Source organism: Sphaerodactylus townsendi, linkage group LG08 (genome assembly GCF_021028975.2).
Source record: "Sphaerodactylus townsendi isolate TG3544 linkage group LG08, MPM_Stown_v2.3, whole genome shotgun sequence".
In the NCBI taxonomy this organism is placed as follows: Eukaryota; Metazoa; Chordata; class Lepidosauria; order Squamata; family Sphaerodactylidae; genus Sphaerodactylus; species Sphaerodactylus townsendi.
In genome coordinates, this window is record NC_059432.1 from 49,190,741 (window position 1) to 49,210,930 (window position 20,190).

General features: G+C 39.0%; 1 protein-coding gene across 1 annotated transcript in view; it reads right to left on the minus strand.

The window, feature by feature from the left end:
* Nucleotides 1–20,190, minus strand: part of WDR11 (WD repeat domain 11) — a 68,743-nt gene that overhangs the window by 29,914 nt on the left and 18,639 nt on the right. The window contains exons 7-12 of the mRNA XM_048506557.1: nt 17,779–17,893; nt 16,121–16,316; nt 14,467–14,570; nt 12,544–12,720; nt 9,205–9,289; nt 921–1,027 (exon numbers count right to left, since the gene is read on the minus strand). Of these exons, the coding sequence (XP_048362514.1) occupies nt 921–1,027; nt 9,205–9,289; nt 12,544–12,720; nt 14,467–14,570; nt 16,121–16,316; nt 17,779–17,893 (784 nt within the window). The remainder of the gene's footprint in view (nt 1–920; nt 1,028–9,204; nt 9,290–12,543; nt 12,721–14,466; nt 14,571–16,120; nt 16,317–17,778; nt 17,894–20,190) is intronic.

A 20,190-nucleotide genomic window follows, 5' to 3' on the forward strand; every position in this document is an offset into this window, starting at 1 on the left:
AAGAAAGTGACCATCATAGACATAGCAGTACACGGTGACAGCAGGGTCATTGAAAAAGAACACGAGAAGGTCACTAGATACCATGATTTGAAATTTGAGCTTCAGCGTCTATGGCACAAACCAGCTGCGGTCGTCCTAGTGGTAATGGGCACACTGGGCGCCATCCTGAAAACACTAGGGCAGCACTTGAAACATCTTCGAATTGACAAAATTAACATCTTTCAAATTCAGAAGGTAGCCCTGCTGGGATCCGCACGAATACTACGCCGATACATTACTACTTCCTAGGCCTCTGGGCGAGGCTTGAATTGTAATGAAAGGCCAACAACCAGCTAAAGGTTTGGCAGCTGTGAAATCTTCCACAATAAGATGAAAACAGTACCCAATAATAAGATAAAACAATTCAATACATAAAATCAGCAAATAACAGAACTGAACTACACTAAAACCTATAAAACCAACAAGAGAAGTAAAAACCCATCAGTGTTATCCCACAGTGACAGGGATTAGATGTGTAAAATTTAGCATGTTTAGGATGCTGGCAAGATTTCTTTAAGCCTGAGAAACTCTCGCATTAACTGAATTTTTAGACCAGTGGCAAGTATATTTGGCGTCTCAAATGAAGTTAAAATGTAAACATTTTAATAGTGCTCAGTTTTTTACTAACAATAGTAATTTCTTCTCTTTTACGCTTGAAAGATTATTCATAAAGTGACTCTTCAATCAGTTTGCAGAGATGAGATTGCCTAGAATTTTTTAATTCCATTTTTTTAAAAGGATGTGAGACATGCCAAGCTGTTAATCAACTCATTAATATTTGAAGAGAAATAATCCAGAGAAAGTTTTTTACATGTAACATTTCACAAAAGTCACTTTATATTTATTTGGTCGATAGTAGTCATGTTTCATAATATAGTTACCTGTAGGAAGATCAACCAGCTGCAGTTCATTTCTTACTAGCCCAAGATTATTAGGTGTTGATGTGGCAAAAGACAGAAAACCACTCAAGCTTGTCCATTCAATGCCCCTGTCAAGAATAGATGTACATTATGTGAGCTACTTATGTTTGTAGGAAATACTGTGGGTTAATAGACTGAGAGAAGTATTTTGTCTTAATTTGCACAGTATGGGGTGGGGAGAACTTACTTTGAAGCTCTTCCCCTGTATGGGGACACAAATATAGCTCACCCACTCTAAAAGACTCATAAGTGATACACTGCAACACAATGACAGCAGTACAAAGCACAGATGCATATCAAGTTTTATATTTAATCAACTAAGGACGAGGAAGGAAAACAGATCCCTCTTACCTTGTCCCCCGGCCACCGTCACTCTGGAGAACCCAGGGGACATGCTTCTTGACCTCCGGCCCTGGTGGTGTTGCCATGGCCATGGGGGCGTGTCCCCTGGCCTCTCCAGTGTGACAGTGGCCAGAAGACAAGGTAAGAGTGATCTGTGCCGGCTTGCGTGTGGAATGCAGCCCTGCGGCATGCACTGGCGACAAGTATGCCGGTGCACCCACGCTTGCGAGGCCCGTGCGGAACGGGCCACAGACATGCATGGTGCTACTAAGTCAAAGGAAACTAACAGTATTTCACATGAAGATTTCTACAGCACTGCCTGCAGTAAATGATTCCAAAATAGTGTAAGATATCAGGAGAAATCACAGTTAAGAGATGATTACTATAACTTCTTTATGGTTGACAATAGAATATTCAATTTATTGCTATCCAAAAGCCAAGTACATAGATCAAATATTACCTATATGGGAAAAAGCAACAAGCTGTGTGTCCCATATGTTGATAAAATAAAATATATAGAAACACTGCCATTTTTATATAACTTTTTAAAGTCCTGCAATAATTCCAGAATATGCAAGTACAGACCAATACAGATTTTGGTAATTTTAAAAACAGTGACTGCATAAGCCTATTTCTAATTTTTTGTGAAACCATCACCCTTACATATCAACTAAAATATAACTGGAATAAAAATGATTCAGTACATTTTGATAAAGGTGTATCTGTACTTTGTGAAATAGCTACAATTTACTGCTCACATGACAGGAGCATTAGAGAGAAAATAGCTAGTGAAAATCACATGGTTTTTAACCCAAAGTATGTTTGAAGGTGTTGAGATAGATACTTATTTTCCATTATGACTAAATGTACAAAGTAATAGTTTTATCTCTGAAATATTTTTAAAATTATAAGCAACTATAAGATACCATTATATATATATATTGTACATTAAACATATATTGAATCCTATTCTAGTTCTAGTGCAAATGAGCACCTGCATGTAAATATGCATTTAAACAAAAAATTATTATATCTTATGACGTATTTTCAAGGCACCCATTAAATAATGAACTACAGATAGGGTAACAGCTTTATGTTTATCAGATAGAAGTTACATTAAATGATAATCATGTGAACATATTGTAAAATGTGAGATCAATAGAGAAATAAAGAACTTATAGAGGAAGATGTCACAGTTCTGCTGTACACTGTGTTGGTCAGGCTGCACCTGGAGTACTGTGTGCGGTTCTGGGACCTCATTTCAAAAAGTATGTACAGTGATAGGGTGCATGCAGAACAGAGCAACAAGGCTGGTCAGGAGCCTGGAGACCAAGCCCTATGAGGAAAGGCTGAAGGACTTGGGAATGCTCAACCTGGGGAAGAAGAGGTTGAGTAGTAGGGACAAGGCATTCGAAGCGCTGCCACTTAGAGGAGGGCAAATAGCTGTTTCTGTTGGCAGCCGAGGACAGGACTCACAATAATGAAGAAGAAGAAGAAGAAGAAGAAGAAGAAGAAGAAGAAGAAGAAGAAGAAGAAGAAGAAGAAGAAGAAGAAGAAGAAGAAGAAGAAGAAGAAGAAGAAGAAGAAGAAGAAGAAGAGGAGTTTGGATTTATATACCCCCTTTCTCTCCTGCAGGAGACTCAAAGGGGCTTACAATCTCCTTGTCCTTCCCCCCTCACAACAAACACCCTGTGAGGTAGGTGGGGCTGAGAGAGCTCTGAAAAGCTGTGACTAGCCCAAGGTCACACAGCTGGCGTGTGTGGGAGTGTACAGCTAATCTGAATTCCCCAGATAAGCCTCCACAGCTCAGGCGGCAGAGCTGGGAATCAAACCCAGTTCCTCCAGATTAGATACACGAGCTCTTAACCTCCTACGCCACTGGTGGTGGTTCAAATGGTTCAAATTATAGACAGAGAGGTACCATCTGTATATCAGGAAAATTTTTTACAGTGAGAGTAGATCAACAGTGGAATTGGTTGCCCAGGGAAGTGGTGAGCACTCTCACTGGTAATCTTTAAGCAGTGGCTGGACAAACACTTGACAGCGATACTCTAGGCTGATCCTGCATTAGGTGGTCCCTTCCAACTTTACAATTCTAATTCTAGGCAAGTGTGGCTATTCTAGGCAATTCTAATTCTAGGCTAGTGTGGATACAACAAAGGACAGCATTTCTTGTTTGAATATTGTAATTAGCATAACATTAGTTCAGCTATAAAACTGTTTCACAGTTAATGCTAGTCCAAGAAGGAAGATGGAACGCACGTGCAAATCAGTGAGGAGATGAACAATGAGGAAAGAACAAGGGCGCATGAAAGCCCATGGGTGATTTACAGTGACATCTGATGCACAGTTACACATCCATTAACTAGTCAGAGTTGGATTATTATGACTGCACCAGTGTTTCTCACAGCCAATAAGGAAAGTGAACATGTGAATGCTTGTTCTGACATCCACACATTACATGTTTTCCACAACAGTCATAAATATATAGAACCATCTTTAGCTCCAAGTAACAGCCCACAGTATTTCACTCTTAAGAGTCAATCCAAACCTCTTGTATTATTTAATTACAAATTTGGATGACATTTTAAATGAGAGTTCTTGTTTGTATCAAATCAGGATTAATTATGAATTATGAATATTAATTATTAGGGGCAAAAATACAACAGAAAATTGTTTCAGGCACATAACACACATTTGGCACTTGGGCACAAGATACAACAGCAAGTCCTAGGAAGAGAATTTGCAGGCCATCCTCCCATATGTTATTGAGCATACACAATATGAAATAAGTTGGGTTGAATGGGAGTTGCTTAACTGAACAGGGAAATGGGCATGCTTCTATTAAAAATACTTGCACTGCTGACATTTTTCTTTTGTAACTGCCCTCTGAGCAAAAGGCTAAAAGTGTTACTTCAGTTCATTAAATGAAAGTGCTTTAGTTTTAGTACAGGAATTCAACAGCATGCAGTCTTGATGGAATATTTCAATCCCTCATAAGTGTTGTTGTAAAAGCTAGCTACCATTCACTGGGTGCAATTAAGAGTTACACTATGCTAGTTTTATAGACTGACTCTGTTCTTTAGAAGTGGAAGGCTCATGGATTTTCACACACAATGAAATTTGTGATAGCCCCTTTAATGAAGCAGTGGAATAAAGAGATCTAAAGTCTCAGAACTCTGCACTTCTGAATTCTAGCTTTAACACAAAGAATGCCCCAAATGAACTTTCAGAATGCAAATCCTACCTGTGATATTTGGAAATGAGGCATTAAGAACATGGAAACATATTGTTCCTAGTGACAAGTAATTTTGCCATAGAGAGTAGTTTTGAGGCAGTGCTTACTGGCTTTCCCATTCTCTTTCATAAGAAGAGTAACAATCAAGGAATCTAAGTGTAGAAACACTGCGATGGACATGAAATTTCTCTCGAAAGAATTTTTCCCATTCTCTATATTAGACCATTTTTTATTTAGAACATTTATATTCTGCTTTGGAGAGTCCTGCTTGAGGCAGTTTATAATTTAAAAACCACAGTATAAAAACAAGTCATTAAAAACTAGTGGACACAGGTTGTCTACACGCTGGTTGATTCCCCATGATCCAAATATCCTGGGTTGAGCAAGAGAAATATCCTGGTTTGGCCAAGAAGGTAGCACGGTTCCTGATCCTAAAGCGGGTTTGTCCCGCGATATTTCCCTCATCCCCGGTTTTTAAAAAACTACTAAAATCGCGATCTGTTCCCAAAATCCCACATTGATCCCACCCCGCTTTTGTGAGAACACCACGGGAGCAAAACCTATTTTTCCCACCCCGGCGCCTGATCTTCCCACCTTACATCATGTCAGTTTCATTTCTGCTGAGTTTCAGCCTACCCTTTCCAAAACATTCCCCAAGCAAGTTTTCTGCCCGTTGACAGCTCTTCCAGAAGCCAGGCAAGCAAGTCCATGTGGGAAAGCACAAGTGCTGGACCCGTTCCCACTCGCTCTTGCCAAGCGCCACTTGCTATTTACACCAAAAAAATGGGGGACTTATGCGAAAGAAATCAGAGTACTTCCTCCCGGTATTAACTCAATTCATTCACAGAAACGGGCACCCATGCAAAGGGAGAAACCGGGATAGAATAGACCTGGATTTTTAAATACCGAATGTAACCTGGTATTATTATGTTGTGCGTAATCAACCACTATCCATAACCCAGGATCATTAAAAAGCTCACAAGACAAAACTCCCAATTAAAAGTTTGGGTGCAAAAGTATGTTTTATCGTGGCACCTAAAAAAAGCAAAACAGGTGCTCCCTGACCTTCAAGGGGAAGGGTGCTCCATAGGCAAGATGCCACCACAGAAAATGCCCTGCCTCTAGTTGCCATCTACCTAACCTCTGAAGGTACAGGCACAAAAAGCAGGGCTTGAGAAGTAGATCTTAATGGTGGGTGTGATAGTATGAGAAGAGACAGTCCCTGAGGTATCCTGGCCCAAAGTTGTTTGGGGCATCAAAGGTAAGAGTGGGGCATAGTGGGACATCACACTATGAATTGTGCCCAGAAATTGATGAGTAGCCAGTGCAGATCTGTCAGCACACAAGTGATCTGATTTCTGTAACCACACTCTGAGAGTAGTCTGGCCACTGCAATTTGGACCAACTGGCACTTCATAACAGTTTTCAAAGGCTTCAGTGTAGAGCAAGCTCTCACAGTAATTTGACAATTGTGATCAGAGCGTGGAAAAGTGTGGCCAGATCATGCTTTTCAAGAAATGGCTGCTTCTGGTGAACCAGCTAAAGTTGATAAAAGGTGCTATGTGGCACAAATGAGTTCTGAACCTCCAACCTTAGGCCAAGATCTAGTAGTGCCTCCAAGCTACGAACCTGCTCCTTCAGGGGGAAGTGAAGCCCACTCCAAGGCAGGCTGGCTCCACAGATCTCCTAAGCAGCTTATCTGCTGACCAACAGAAAATCCTATTTCCAACAGTGGCCAAATAGATGCTTCCTTATCTTGCTTCAGTATTTCACTGAAGCTGTAGCCCTCTCTTTGTGCACATCCAGCACCTGGTCTACCTAAGTCTACTTTCTCTTAACATGAACAATCCATTAAGCTATCGTGGTCATTTAAGACTAATACACCTACTGCCTAGAAATATGCCAACTCGTTTAAAGTCATGTAAACTAATGGAAATGGTTGCTAATTACACTCATGTGCCACATGTTTCTCCATTTAATCTCTCCATGTTTCTCTCTCCATTTAATTTAAGCAGAGGGATGTTCTCTTAGGTGAACCAGACCTAAACTGATTACATAAAACAGTGAAAAAGGTAAAAACTGGCCAAGTATCCATAATTTCTAAAACTATATGAACATTCAAATGGGTGTTTCTCACCAGTATAATTTATTTTGTTTACTACATACATAAAGAAATGAAGAAAATGAGAAGCATAAATCATTCTTACATTCTTTTTAGCTAAGAAATAGACCTTCATTTTCTCGTTCTTCTTCCTTTCTTCAAACATATTTTTGTGATTTCCTATTCCATTGAGGTATTCCCATCAGATCAGCATTACATGAAGATTCCAATTTAATTTAATTTAAAAATGAAAATCTTCAAATGTTCCTAATACTTGGATACCACAGCATTTAAGATTGGAAAAAGCTGAAGCTACAGTATCAATTATTAAGCAGGAAAAAAGATGAAAGCATAGCCACATTTAAAGCTTTGCATAGAGAAGTAAATGTGCTGGGTAAACGTTAATGAGATAAAGCAATTTAAATGGTTCTTAAATGCAAATCTGTGAATTATTACCACTGGTATTTAACTTTAATGCATTTTAATGTTCATATAAGCACAACAAAGGCTGAACAACAAAATATAATTACAGTCCTACTGGCAGTTAAAACAGAAAAAGGAATTGTACAAAGTCAGTATGCTTTCCCCAGTTACAATACAAAACCTCTATATGATCTGGTAAACAGCTGGACTTTCATGACTACCCAACTCTCATTAGCTGTTGCTAGTATTTTAGAGTATTTAGCATAATTATAAGTCAGGCTCCAATTTGGTCTGCCACACACTACATGTAGTTTATTCCTGCCTGGTTGATTCCGCACAGCAAAATAATAATGGCCTACATACGTTATTTCTGAATTTAGATCTATTTTATTCCATTTTTGTCTTTTGCACTGGTGTCCATTTTCCATGAAGGAAATAATCTGTTTTCCTTCTGCTCCTTCACACAAACTTACTTTTTTTATATATATTCAAATGCGCAAGCGCAAACATCCTGTTTTTCCTGCATTGTGATTGGCTGTTCCACCACCACAGTCCCTCTTCCATCTGCTCCTACACTCTGCTAAGGGAACACTTCCGAATGGTGGAGAATCTACAGCAATCCTGGAAGCCCAAGCAGGACCTCCTCCTCCCATTTCTCCACCAGGGGAAAAAAGTTTTGGGCTTTGAAACCACAACACAACACAAAACATGTAAACATGAAGCATGCAACTCCCCCCCCCCCTTTTAACATTGTGACATACTAAATAATAAAGTCTGTCCAAAAATGGAGCAAAGCAATACATCACATCCACATCCAAAGGTGTGCATTTGCTTGCTATGTGGTTTGAGCACCCCAAAAATAAAAATAAATGGAAACGGGGCCATTGCTTACAACGGCCCCATTTGTGTTGAATCCATTGCTGTACACATTTGAGTTAAATGGTGTTCACGGTCACTGCCAAAGGGAAAAAACACACTTGGGGGATGTTTCTGAAATGGCAGGCTATCACAGTGGTCAGCAGCTCAGCAGAATTTAAACAGACATGATGTAAGGCAAGAGAACAGGCAACAGGGCAGGAAAAATAAAGCAGTTTAGCACCCGTGCCGTTCAACCCAAGATTTTTCAAAAAGATCACAGTTTTGGCGTTCTTTGAAAAACCCAGGTTGAGGGAAATGTTGTGGGCCAATCCCACTTTGGGGAAGGGACCCGTGCAAAGTTCTTGCCCAAACTGGGATATTTCCCTTTGTCAACCTGTTATATTTTTACTGTGCAGAATCGACCTCTATTACATGTGCCCCTCTCACTTTCATGATGCCCGGGTAGGGTAGAAAGCATTCTTGGTAATGTGCACTCTCCTTGAAAGCATAACAATGTATGGCATCTAGTAATTCTGTTAAAAAGAAAGATATTGACTGTAGCCTCTGACATAATGTCACTAAAATTGGACAACTGAATTCTGAAAATTGTAATTCTACCTTTGCAAGATATATCTGTTCCTGTTATGCAGTTGCTAACTGAAAGGATGTCAAGAGGCTGACTTGGTCTAGCCATCCCTGTCAAGCTGTTTTCCCCACTTGTGGAAACAAAAGGAGATGAGTAACACCATCCTCAATCGAGTTACCACACTAAATTCAGTAAAGTAAGTAGGCTACAAAGCATTGTAGTCTGTTTAGGATGGCCCCGATGGCTCTTTCACTTGTTTGTGGTAAGCTACATGACAGAAGAATGCCCAGACCCTTGATTTCAGCATCTCAATGCTGCTTTCCATTTAAAAGAGAAGTACTTGGCAGAAGAATCTGAAAACTGCTTGTTAAGTACCATAAAACCATAACTAAATCCGATTTAGGCAGAGTTTCTTCTGCTGCAGTGTTCTAGAGAAAGAATTGCTTGTACCGCTCAACCTAGATCAACAGGCTTGTTAGTTACTAATTCAAATATTTAGAATCCAAAATAATGTTTAAACTAATTTTCACAATGAATCACTGTTACTACAGGACTGCAGTTCTGTTTGCTAGAGAAGATTACCCTGTTGAACAATCGTCTTATTTACAATGATGCCAAATGCTTGCATTGCTTATGAGCATCAATCACTTTAATCTTCTTCTCCCCAAAGGACCACCAGCAATTAAAAGAGACTCACTTGACTTCACAGGAATGAATGCTTAATTCTTTATGGAGGAGCCCACTGGTAAGGTTATACACCAAGACGGAGCCATTGCTTGTTCCTGCAAAAAAGATAATAGTACTTTTACAAGATCCATAGAATGTCCCATGAACATTGTAAATGCATACTTTCGAGACACACTTAATTGAATCTGATGGACAGATTTTCCAGCATTCGGTTCATAGCTCAGTGCTGAACAAAACATTAATCACATTTTACAACTGGTGGCCTAGCTACTGGTAAACCTCAGTGATCTAATAAGAGTTAGGCAGGTGTGCAGAACCTTCAATTGAAATGTTTAAATTTAAAATATTTAATCAAGAATTTGAAAAGTACTAGCGATTACAAAGTTCAGCCTCAAGGCAATTCATTCATTATCAGTATTCACCATGTCACCGTGAGGAATACAAATCAGGAAAATAAAGAAGAGGGTGTTTTGACTCTACAGCATAGTTTCTTAGACATGTAAAATTACTGCATACATGGGTGCTTCTTTAAAATAGCCAGCTGGAATTATACCAGGTCAGAAAGGGTAGTAATCTTAAGGATCCAATTTGAGCCATGAGAAATCCAAATTAAAAACTTTACAGTAGTTTAACCTTAAGGAACCTAAGTTTAGCCATAAGAAATCTTAAGCTAGCAATATCTATATGTGTTTTAATTCCTTGAGAGATACTATTTTGTTTGATCAAGAGTTCCTGCGGGACAATCTGGAGAAAATGTCAGAGTGTAACAGTAATGAAATGCAGCAACACTCTGTATTGGACTTTGTGGATAAACAATCTTTATTAACAGCCAAAACATTCATTGACATTTAAGATTAACTTGCCACAGTGTCCAGCAAAGTTGAATATTTACAAGCTACCCTTGGATAACCATATACTACACTCTGAAGAAAACATCAACCTAGTTAATGGGCTAAAATTGCCTTCTGTGCCTTTACATCATTGCCAAACTGTTGGAAAGGCAGAAGTACAATCTCTTCACAAGATTACATTTTGTACTGGATAATATGAAGAACACTGGGGCTCATGCCGATGTTATCAACTCCTTGAGTAAACTACTACATATTGGTTTACAATACATTGATCTAATTGTTGTTAGATGGCTGCCAATGATGCCAGCAAGAAAGAGGATTCTCCTCACTTTTCAACAAACGATTCTTCCTTCAATGCTGTTAAAAATGAAAGCCTATCTGTTGTCACACCAAATTACCCATGTTCGAGTGTTTCAGATGAATGTCAAGCCACTGTTTGCCCACAGACGTGTGGAATGCTCATTGGTGATAAGCAATAGTGTTGAATGGTCAATAAAGAAGCCAATCATCAAGCTCAGTATTACAGAGAAATTAGACTGTCCTGATGTTATTAGCAACTCTCCTGTGTCTCCCAATGGGACCCCAACCAGAGGAAAAAAAATACAAAGGAACTTGAGAATAGATCAATCTGTTCTGACAATATAAATCATTCTCTCTTGTCCCCTAATGAGACACTACCCAAATTACCAAAAAAAAAAAAAAAACCACCCTTGGGAAAGAGAGCAGTTTGGAGAGGGTCATTGTAGAAAGTGTTGCTGAATTTTCAGAGGCCTGACTTCCATCCCAAAAAACCACTGAAGGACATTGTCTAGCACAGATTTCCCAGGAGTCAGAAATGATGAACAAGAAAAAGAATGCTGATGTAGAAGCTCAAGTGGAAGAATTGTCATGTTCTTGATAGTGGAATGGGGGTCCGAGGACACTGGAAGTCAGTAACCACTGGACTCTAGAACTAAAGAGCTTCATTTGGACCAGAACTAAAACAAATCAACAATGTCATTGTCAACATTGTCAAATGAAAACTTTTAGATCTATCACACAGCAGTTGTACACAAACAGGAATGTTACATCTCTGGCCCTTAGAGCAATGATATGTACCCCCAAGGTATAGTTGCCAGGATCATTAGGGTTTCCAGTCCTGATGAAACAAAAACAAAAGTGGTGGGCTTACCTAAAGAGGGGTGAATTAGACTGGCAGGTCTAACTATATCTATGTGAACGATCCCAATATTCCATTGAGCTATCTTCATGAAGAAGGTGATTCTAAAAGGTAAACAGTATTTCACCAGGATTTGTTGCCTTCTTTTTCAGACACCTCCCAGCGCTTTGTTATTTGTTAGATATTCCATTATGAACTGCCATAAGGTTGGAGAAATCTGTGGATCTGTTAATCTATTTGGGATTAAAACTATGGTGTTGGGAATTTATGCTGCAAAAGAGGAATCTTATAAACATTGATAAGATCATAGACTTTCCATATAAAAGCTGGTGCCTACTGGGAGATTGTAATGGAGTGGTATCACTTCAGTGGATATATTTTCTGAAAATAAAATTAAAATTAAAAACGCACATGATGAATTGCTAAAAAGTTTTTTTTTACTTGATGGATTTGGTTGATATTTGGACGCAGAAAAATTTACACTAAATTCCACTCTTAACAAGAATTTCTATAGCATGATGTAGTGTTGGTATCTGTCACCGGGGAAATTAGCAAAAATGTATTAAAATGGTTTGAATACAAATTGGAAATGTGAACATCATGAAGAGTTATTTTACAACTTATGGTGGACTTGTAATAAAGCTAAAAAATGGGCACAAGTACATTCAATAGTTCAAAAGATTCTAAAGACTAATGTACAAATGAAACTAAAGGCTTAATTTGGGACAGTTTAAAAGAGATACAGCACTTTGTTTTTACATATGACATCAGCAGTGAAAGTGCAAAAATATGTGCAAGAATGGAAAACTTCATCTGTACTCAATAGGACTACATAGTTTGTGAAGATATTGAGATTGGCTGAGATGGCTAAACTTACTTCCTTGATTAAATAAAAGAATTTATCTAAATTTATGGATAGCTGGAAACCTTTGAAGGACTTTTAGCTTAAAATGAAAAAAAAATGAACGCACAATTTCTTGATTTCAGGACTAGAAAGTAAAAAAAAACTGACACAAAAGAGTGATTCATATTTAATTACTAATTATTAAGGGGAAAAACTAATTGAATAATTGTTATACACCTGCATCTAGAAAACAGTTGGTAAATAACTGTGTTGATATTAAACAAAGAGGAAATTAGAAGCCAACCTTTTCATTTTGTAGCAGAGTTTTTGTCTCTGTGCATTTTTAGTTGTTTGTTCGTCTCAAAACTTCAACAGCATGATTTACACCCCTAAATTCAAAACAATGTCTGATCTTTCAGTGCTGGCTAGCTCTTACAGACAGAGTTAAGTAGGCATTTAGCAGGATGGTTGTATTTCACTACATATTATGCTTACCGACAGCAAGGAGAGGCTGGTATTGTTTTATGTTTTTGGTGGTAAGTGGTGGGCACATACGGATAGCAAATGGAGGTAAAGGAAGTCCAGATAGAAGCCCTGTTAACAGGAACTTGAGATGCACTTCTTGCAAACAGTAGCTTTTCAGCTGTTCTTCACTAGAAATTGTCCCTTGACCTGTTTATTATCAAATAGAAGAAACATATCAAACCTTTGTTTTTTTATTAGGCAATATATAATAACCAAATATTATAAACTATATAAACTAGAAACTTCACCACATTTCTCACTTAAAGTTATCATCATTAAACAAGCCCAAATTCTGCACATCAGAGGAATCACAAGGCCAACCCACACTTACTTCAATGGAAGGGTACAGGGTACAGGAGATGCTACTGGTAGATTGTGTCATTTGTTTGCAAGAGCTGAAGATTTAAATAGCTTTTTACTTAAGAAAAAAACAAAGCACAACGGACAGTTTTATTACCTGTTGATTTAATACTGAGCTTACACAAAATTTCAATTTCCATTCCATTGCAATAACCCAGCTTTTTATTTAGAAAGACAATATTCAGAGAAATTAGATATTGAAGCTCATATGAAATAATGTAATATGATTGCTTAGAAACTAATTCCAGTGGGGAAACCATGTTAGAAGAAATAAACACAATCAAGAATCTTGTGGCATCTCAAAGGAGTATCAAAAATTTTAGTACTAGTTTCCTGAACTAAACTCTTCATGCATCTAAATGGCTCTAACTCCTGAAATGTGTGCCACAATAAGTGACACCCAGTTATATTTTCCATCTTCACAGAGTCAGGCATAGCGATGAATATACTAAACAGCCGCCTCAATGGTAATGGGATTGATGAAACTGAAGCAGAATGTGAGAAATACTGTTGTGGGGGTGCAGAATGGGGCTGTGGTTTCTTACCAATTCTCGACAGTGTATAAAAAATGGTTCACAGTATTATGTTTCCTTTAGTCTCAATCTTATTTTTTGGGCATTCAAGAGGCATCTGGGGCTCAAAGTGCCTTTTGGCAAGGATAAATCTAAACAGTTGTTTCAGTTCTGAAGAGGTGAGAAGTCCCCTGATTTCAAACCTTATCAAGAAACCGTCTAACCCCATATGTCCCAAATAGCGATCTGCAGAGGCCAATTTGCTGGTAGTCCCTGGCCCCTCGTCGATACGGCTGGCCTCTACCCGGGCCAGGGCCTTTACAGCCCTGGACCCGTCCTGGTGGAATGCTTTACCATCTGCTGTCCGGGCCCTGCGGGACCTTGGTGAGTTCCGCAGGGCCTGTAAGACCGAGTTATTCCACCGGGCCTTTGGGGATGCCAGCCACAGACTGCCTGCCCCCTCTGTAGCCCCCACAACAGTTTTGCCATCTTCAGTATTGCCTGATCACTGATACCATCCATTTTTGAGCAATGCTGGCCCCCTGGCCTTTGGGTTGGGTGCCATCTGTGCATGCATTTGGGCATGTATTTTTATTTGTACTCTCTGGAATTGCTGCTATAATGTATTTAAATGTTTTATCGTTATATTGTATTTTATGAGACCTTATATTGTATTTGTTTTATGTCTCATTGTACACCGCCCAGAGCCCTTTGGGGGTTGGGCGGCCTATTAAGCCGAATAAAATAATAATAATAAAAAAATGGTAATTCCACTATAATGAGACAGTAGAATCTACATGAACCCTCTCATAACCCCTAGGCATGGTAGAAAATACACAGTTGAGACTATGGTGATAACCCCTGTGAGAGCTGCAGGCATAAGTAGAACATACACAAGAAACATCAAATTTTAAACCAACATTCAATTTTAAACTAACAGTCTATCAGCTATTCATTCATGCTTCTCTCATGAAATTTTTCAGTTCAGCGGCAAGTAAATATCTGGCTCACACACTCTTACCTATCATATTATCTAGTGACAAATCTGGAAGTTTTTTCTGTGATGGTCCTACAGGAATTCCACAGAATGAGACAGGTGAATACAAAGGTGATGCACTTGAATTGCTGCAAATGAGGTTAAGCAGACAAAATTCTGTCATATTATAACATGATAAAGCAACAGAATACAGGAAGAGGACTTGATTGTCAACTGTAGCGCAAGACTAAAGGTAGATTCATGAAGATTTTTCTTGCTAGGTATGAACCGCGAAACATTGCACTTCAAGTCATTGTTACAGAGAAGGTAAACATCTATCAGCTCCTAACACAGGATGGCCAGTTCACTACCCTCAGAAATTTCTTGGGAGTTCATTGTGTATCATGCTCATAGCACAAAGTAATACTGAGTAATGAAGGTTTCCTTCTACCTATGCAAATCACAGCACATGACAATGGGTCTTTAGCTGGTGTTAAATATTATTTTTGTTGACAAAGTTATAATTAAAGAGGGAAAATGAGATGCAACCTCCTTATGCTATAAGTGTTTTTTCCCCTCTCTCATATCAGCTGTTTAATCGTTCTGTAAGATGGATCAGTTCTCTCTTGCATTTTCAGTCTATGATCCTCTTGAGCCAGGACATAGAAGAAATTAGCAACTGAAGTTTGAGTTAAGAGACACTTGCAGAGTATTTCCATATCCTGCTTGTTGAAAGGATAGCAAGTTTTTTTTCTGTAAACAAAAAAGGGCCCCATTTTTTAAATTTTATTTTTAAAACCTCCAAAATCGATGCATTTAGCCACTGGGGTAGTTTTCTCATCCTAATTCATGGAACACACTGGGATAGAACTCCCTCCCCACACAGGAATTAATCAAGAAAATTCTGATAGAAGAAACAATTTTAATTGCTCTGGAGAGATGCAGCTTTTCCTGAAAACCTGGAAAATATTTATCTCGCCACTGAGACATCGACGTACAAAGCCCTAAATGGCCTGGGCTCTGCCTACCTGAAAGAATGCCTGCACTCGTACCTGTCTGGGCACTGAGGTCACAGGGCGAAGTACTCCTAGTGGAACCTTCCCTTGCCAAGGTGTGGGCAGCAGGGGCATACAGGAGAGCTTTCTCCGTAATTGCCCCCAGGCTGTAGAATAATCTCCTCTTGGAGATTCACTATGTGCCGACCCTCTATTAATTTAGGCACATGATGAAGACCTTCTTCTTTGCCCAGGCTTTGGGCTAGCCTCCCTGGAGATGCTGGTCTGATGGGTGGAGTTATTTTAATGTTATTCTTATTGCTGTTTTGTTATATTTTATTTTTGATGTTATATTGTAGATTTGTATTGTTTTTAACATCTGTAAGCCAGCTAGAGACACTGGTACAAATACACATAACCTTTATTGGCATAGAAATACAATAAATAAACTTAAAACTTTATAAAAGTCTGCGATAGAGTGCCATTGCCAAAACCTTGACCACATCCTCTGAGACACTGATTTATGGTGGGGTACAAATTGCTCTCTGATATGATATAATATACAGCATGGATAAACTATGGTATTTTTGCTAAGGCTGTTTCATTTAGCATGGATCATGACTTTGGTTATCAGTGATAATTAAATAGATTTTCTTTGTGTACAGATTAAACAACAATAAAAATTAAAATCTTAACAAGGTTACCTTGTGCGTAGACTTCGGCCAGAAATGGTGGACTTCAACTCCCATATCATTACTCTGCCATCACTAACTACAAGAGCTGCAGAATTTTCATTAATTGGACAACACACCATACTGAATGGGCGAACAGTCTTGGTAACCCTGATCGCATCACACTGACTTCGTAAGTCATAGATGAGTTCCTGAATGGAATCAGGGTCTGTAAAGATTAAAATACCCAGTGTTAAATACACACAACTTCCAAGTTCCTTTGCCAGTTTTGCTGTTTTTCATTGTTAACCCTGTAAGAATATATAAACTTTTATTAGTAGCAGATAATACTGAGATAGGTGGGGTAGTTTTTTTTAACATAGAGGGATCTATGCCAAATTGTACCATGCACTGAAGAACAGACAAAATAACGTCATCACTGCAAATATACTGTTTCACATAAAGATGTTAGTAAATTGTATATTCTTGCACCATTGAACAAAGTATCCCTAATGTTTTTTGTGGCAGAATGCTCCACCTAGGCTCTAGTGCCTACCTAGCCCTGCTCCCCCAATCCGTTTGAAACTAAAAATACATTTTGACATAAATGCTCTTGTTCAGTGTTCAATATTGTACAAAATAATGGTTTTGACAAAAGCCAGTGCGTAAAAAAGAATGCTCATTCTCATATTCGTTTGGGACTATATGCCAAAAATTTTTCTCAACCACTGCACCTCAACTGACAAAACTAACATCTTTATGTGAAACAGGGTATAACCGACAACTAAAGAGACTCAAGAAAAAATGTATGTTATCTAACAGTGAATTACAATCATAACTTGTGCCTGTTAAACCCTTTTCAATACTTCTTTAAACAATTTAAACTAATCTTTTTCATAAGGGACTATACCCTGTGAAGACAGTTTCCTAGCAGCAAAATATTCCTTTGGTGCAAGGAGATTTGAACCATCAGAAAAGGTATGTTTTGTCAGCAGAAAGCTCTCTGAACTACAGGAAAGCTTTTACATTAGCAGATCAGGTTCACAGTATTCAGCCTGATGAGTTTAAAGACATTTTACTGTAAAGAGATTATCTTTATTGCAGTCAAATCACCTCAATACGAAGGTGTTAAAATAGAGTGATGCTATAATGTTGACTTTAACTGCAGTCCCCACAAGGAGAGTAGTCAAGTGCTGCTAAGAGCTGAGCTAGGAGCCATATTTGTTCTGGAGTCATCTTTCTTCTGTTATTTTAACATACTGAAAGCCACTTTGGAGGGCAATTGATCAAAAGGCAAAGTATAACTCTTTAACACAAAAAAAACATGGTAAACTGACAGTTCAAATTTCAACAACTATAAATAAAAATTTTGCCTAACAGGTTGAAAATAGCATTAAAGTTTAGTTTTTTCTAGACAATAGTAGTACGATCCTGAGGGGGTGCGGCAAAAGGGCATTGGATGCAGCATGACCCCAGCACTGGCAAAAGGGCACTCCTTTAGCTGCTGTGGACTTACGCCAGCAATAAGGGTTGCACAGCCCATTGGGTTGCACTGAAACTTTTCACTTCCATCAGAGGAAGCTGCCTGTTTTCTCGGCACTGCAAACTTCTGTAGAGGCTGTGAGGATGCACAGTGCCCAGTTGCTGTGCATCTACTCCCTCCCTCCGGACTGGGCTCTCCCACTCCTCACCTGGATCTTCATTTGGTGTAGTGCTTATATAACTGGCTGATCTGCGAACGCGCAAAGTTATACAACCATTTTCATGTAGGCAGAACAATCCATCGCGTTGAAAACACGGAATTACCTAAATATTGAAGCAAGTAACCTCTGTTAACAATTATCCAAAGAGAGCATTTATTTATTCTAAAAGAGAAAAAAATTAAGCCAACACAAATCCCACCGGAGGCTGGATTAAATAAAGGTGCCTGTTAACATATGTACAATGAGGACTACAACTATGTGACCAAGTCTAGAATGTCTTTTTGGAAACACAGACAACAACCTCAGCTATCTGCCTTCACCGGGCATAGTTATCCTCAAAACTATCATAGAAGAGGTTAAAAAGGTCTCAAAGTGCTCTGAATGCAATTGTTTTGAGCTTTCACTATGGAGCATGAGGAGGTTCATCTTAATGAAAAAGAAGGTCTTGCAGAAGCCTTCAGGGAACAAAGCTTCTTCTTGCTTTTTCAGTTGTACATGAGTCTGACACAGAGTAACTTGAACAATAGTCTGTCTGGACACAGAGTTGAATACTACATCTACAAACTTCATATTCACAAGCTGGTGACTGGATGCAGAGAAAGGGGGCCCAGCCTATTGGATGAGGCTGCCCGATTTTGCTCCTATACATGCATTGAAATGGACATAATAGCACGAGGGGCTGAAGTTTTTTGTATATCTATCCCATGGATCACTAATGACCTGATGCTTTCACAGAAGACTACCTTTACTTTTATTCAATAATACATTTCATGATTTCTACTATTCTACTGTGAAAGATTTAAACCCCCAATTTAACAAACCAAAAACACTAAGCTTGTGGTACTCTTTGTACCACAAGGCTGGAGCCTTGGTTGCCTCTTCTGGGGCTGGAGTCTCCAGTTCCTCATTATTTCCAGAGGTCTCAGAAGTGAGGGAGAAGGATTCAGTGATTGTCTCCCCCTCATGGCCTGAACAGTTCCCCAGCTATATGGGAACTCCTAGCCAACAGCTTCCTCCTAAGCCTCTGCCCACCTCCCCCCACACCCAGTACTCTTACAGAGGTGCTCCTGACCCTGACTGCCAATCCCTCCAACCAGGGCCTCTGGCTGGAGCCAAGCTCAAACTTCCTTGGCTCTATGGGTTGTCCTGCAGGACTCTCTGGACTATTCTCCATTACCTCCCATACCTTCCCTGGGGTCCATGCTCTGGGCTTTGGCAGATGCTGAGGGCTGCAGCTGTTTCCCTGATTCAGATGTCTTGATCCACCAACTCTACATGCTGCTCTGCAGCTCCTTTTCCCTTGTAAGTAGACCCAATTGCCTCTGATGCAGAGGAGTGAGGAAAGGTGGCATGCCGCTGCTCTTGGGAGCCACCAGGCACTCAGTGCAGCTCCTACGGGCAGGGAGATTCCCAGGCTGTCTCCAGCGGCTGCTGAGTCATCCTAGGTAGTGGGTCTGGCTCCTGTCTCAATACAAAGCCTGAACAGCAATTGAAATATGGGATTAATCAGTTTCAGGTTGGCAAAATCTAACCATTTCTGGGCCCAGATGCACAATGAGGATTTTCTGCTTAAGCATGGCATGCCAGTCATCATCTCAGAAAACCAATCATAGTTCCTATTTTTTGAGATAGGGTTTTCTAATTAGTTTGTTTTCTAACTAGGATAAATCCTACTGCTTTTCTGCTGGCACAAGAAAATACAAGTCTGGGATATTAAAAACTGAAATTATTCTGGTCATCATGGTCCATAAGGGATTCACCACAGCCAGTTTACACGGAATACAATTCGAGATGTCACTGGAGATGAACAAAATTCAAAATATAAATACAATTTCTGTCATTAATATTGCCAAGGATTATTTAAGATTCTATATTAACAGGTTTCAAGAACGACAATATATCGCAAAATACTCTTCTAATGCTTTAAACTTCTGAGGAAAGTCATATGAAGGATATTTTACTAATAGATAGAAAATATTTTTTACTGATATCTTTAAAATGTCGCAATTTATGCTGTCATAAATTTGTTCTCATGTTTATCCATCTACATGCATGAAAATATGCTTTATTTTCTTCAGTTTACAATAGCTGTAATGTTCAGTTTTATAGTCCTCTAGACCAGATAAATTAATAATTCTATAAGATCAAATAAGCTCAGATAAGCCCTCAGGCTTGGCTTAGCTGCCTAACCAAGCAGAGGCAAATGCGCAGAAAAATCACATGACACTGCTGAAGGAAAATGTCTAAACAACCATAAAATCAAACTTCCTTTCATCACAGGATTTTTTCCACTCTGGCAATTTTTATAATGCCACAAAATATCGTGGAATTTGTACCAGGCTTAAGATTGAATAGCATTTGACATGTCATGGTCTAATTTCCTTCACATTTTTTATTTAT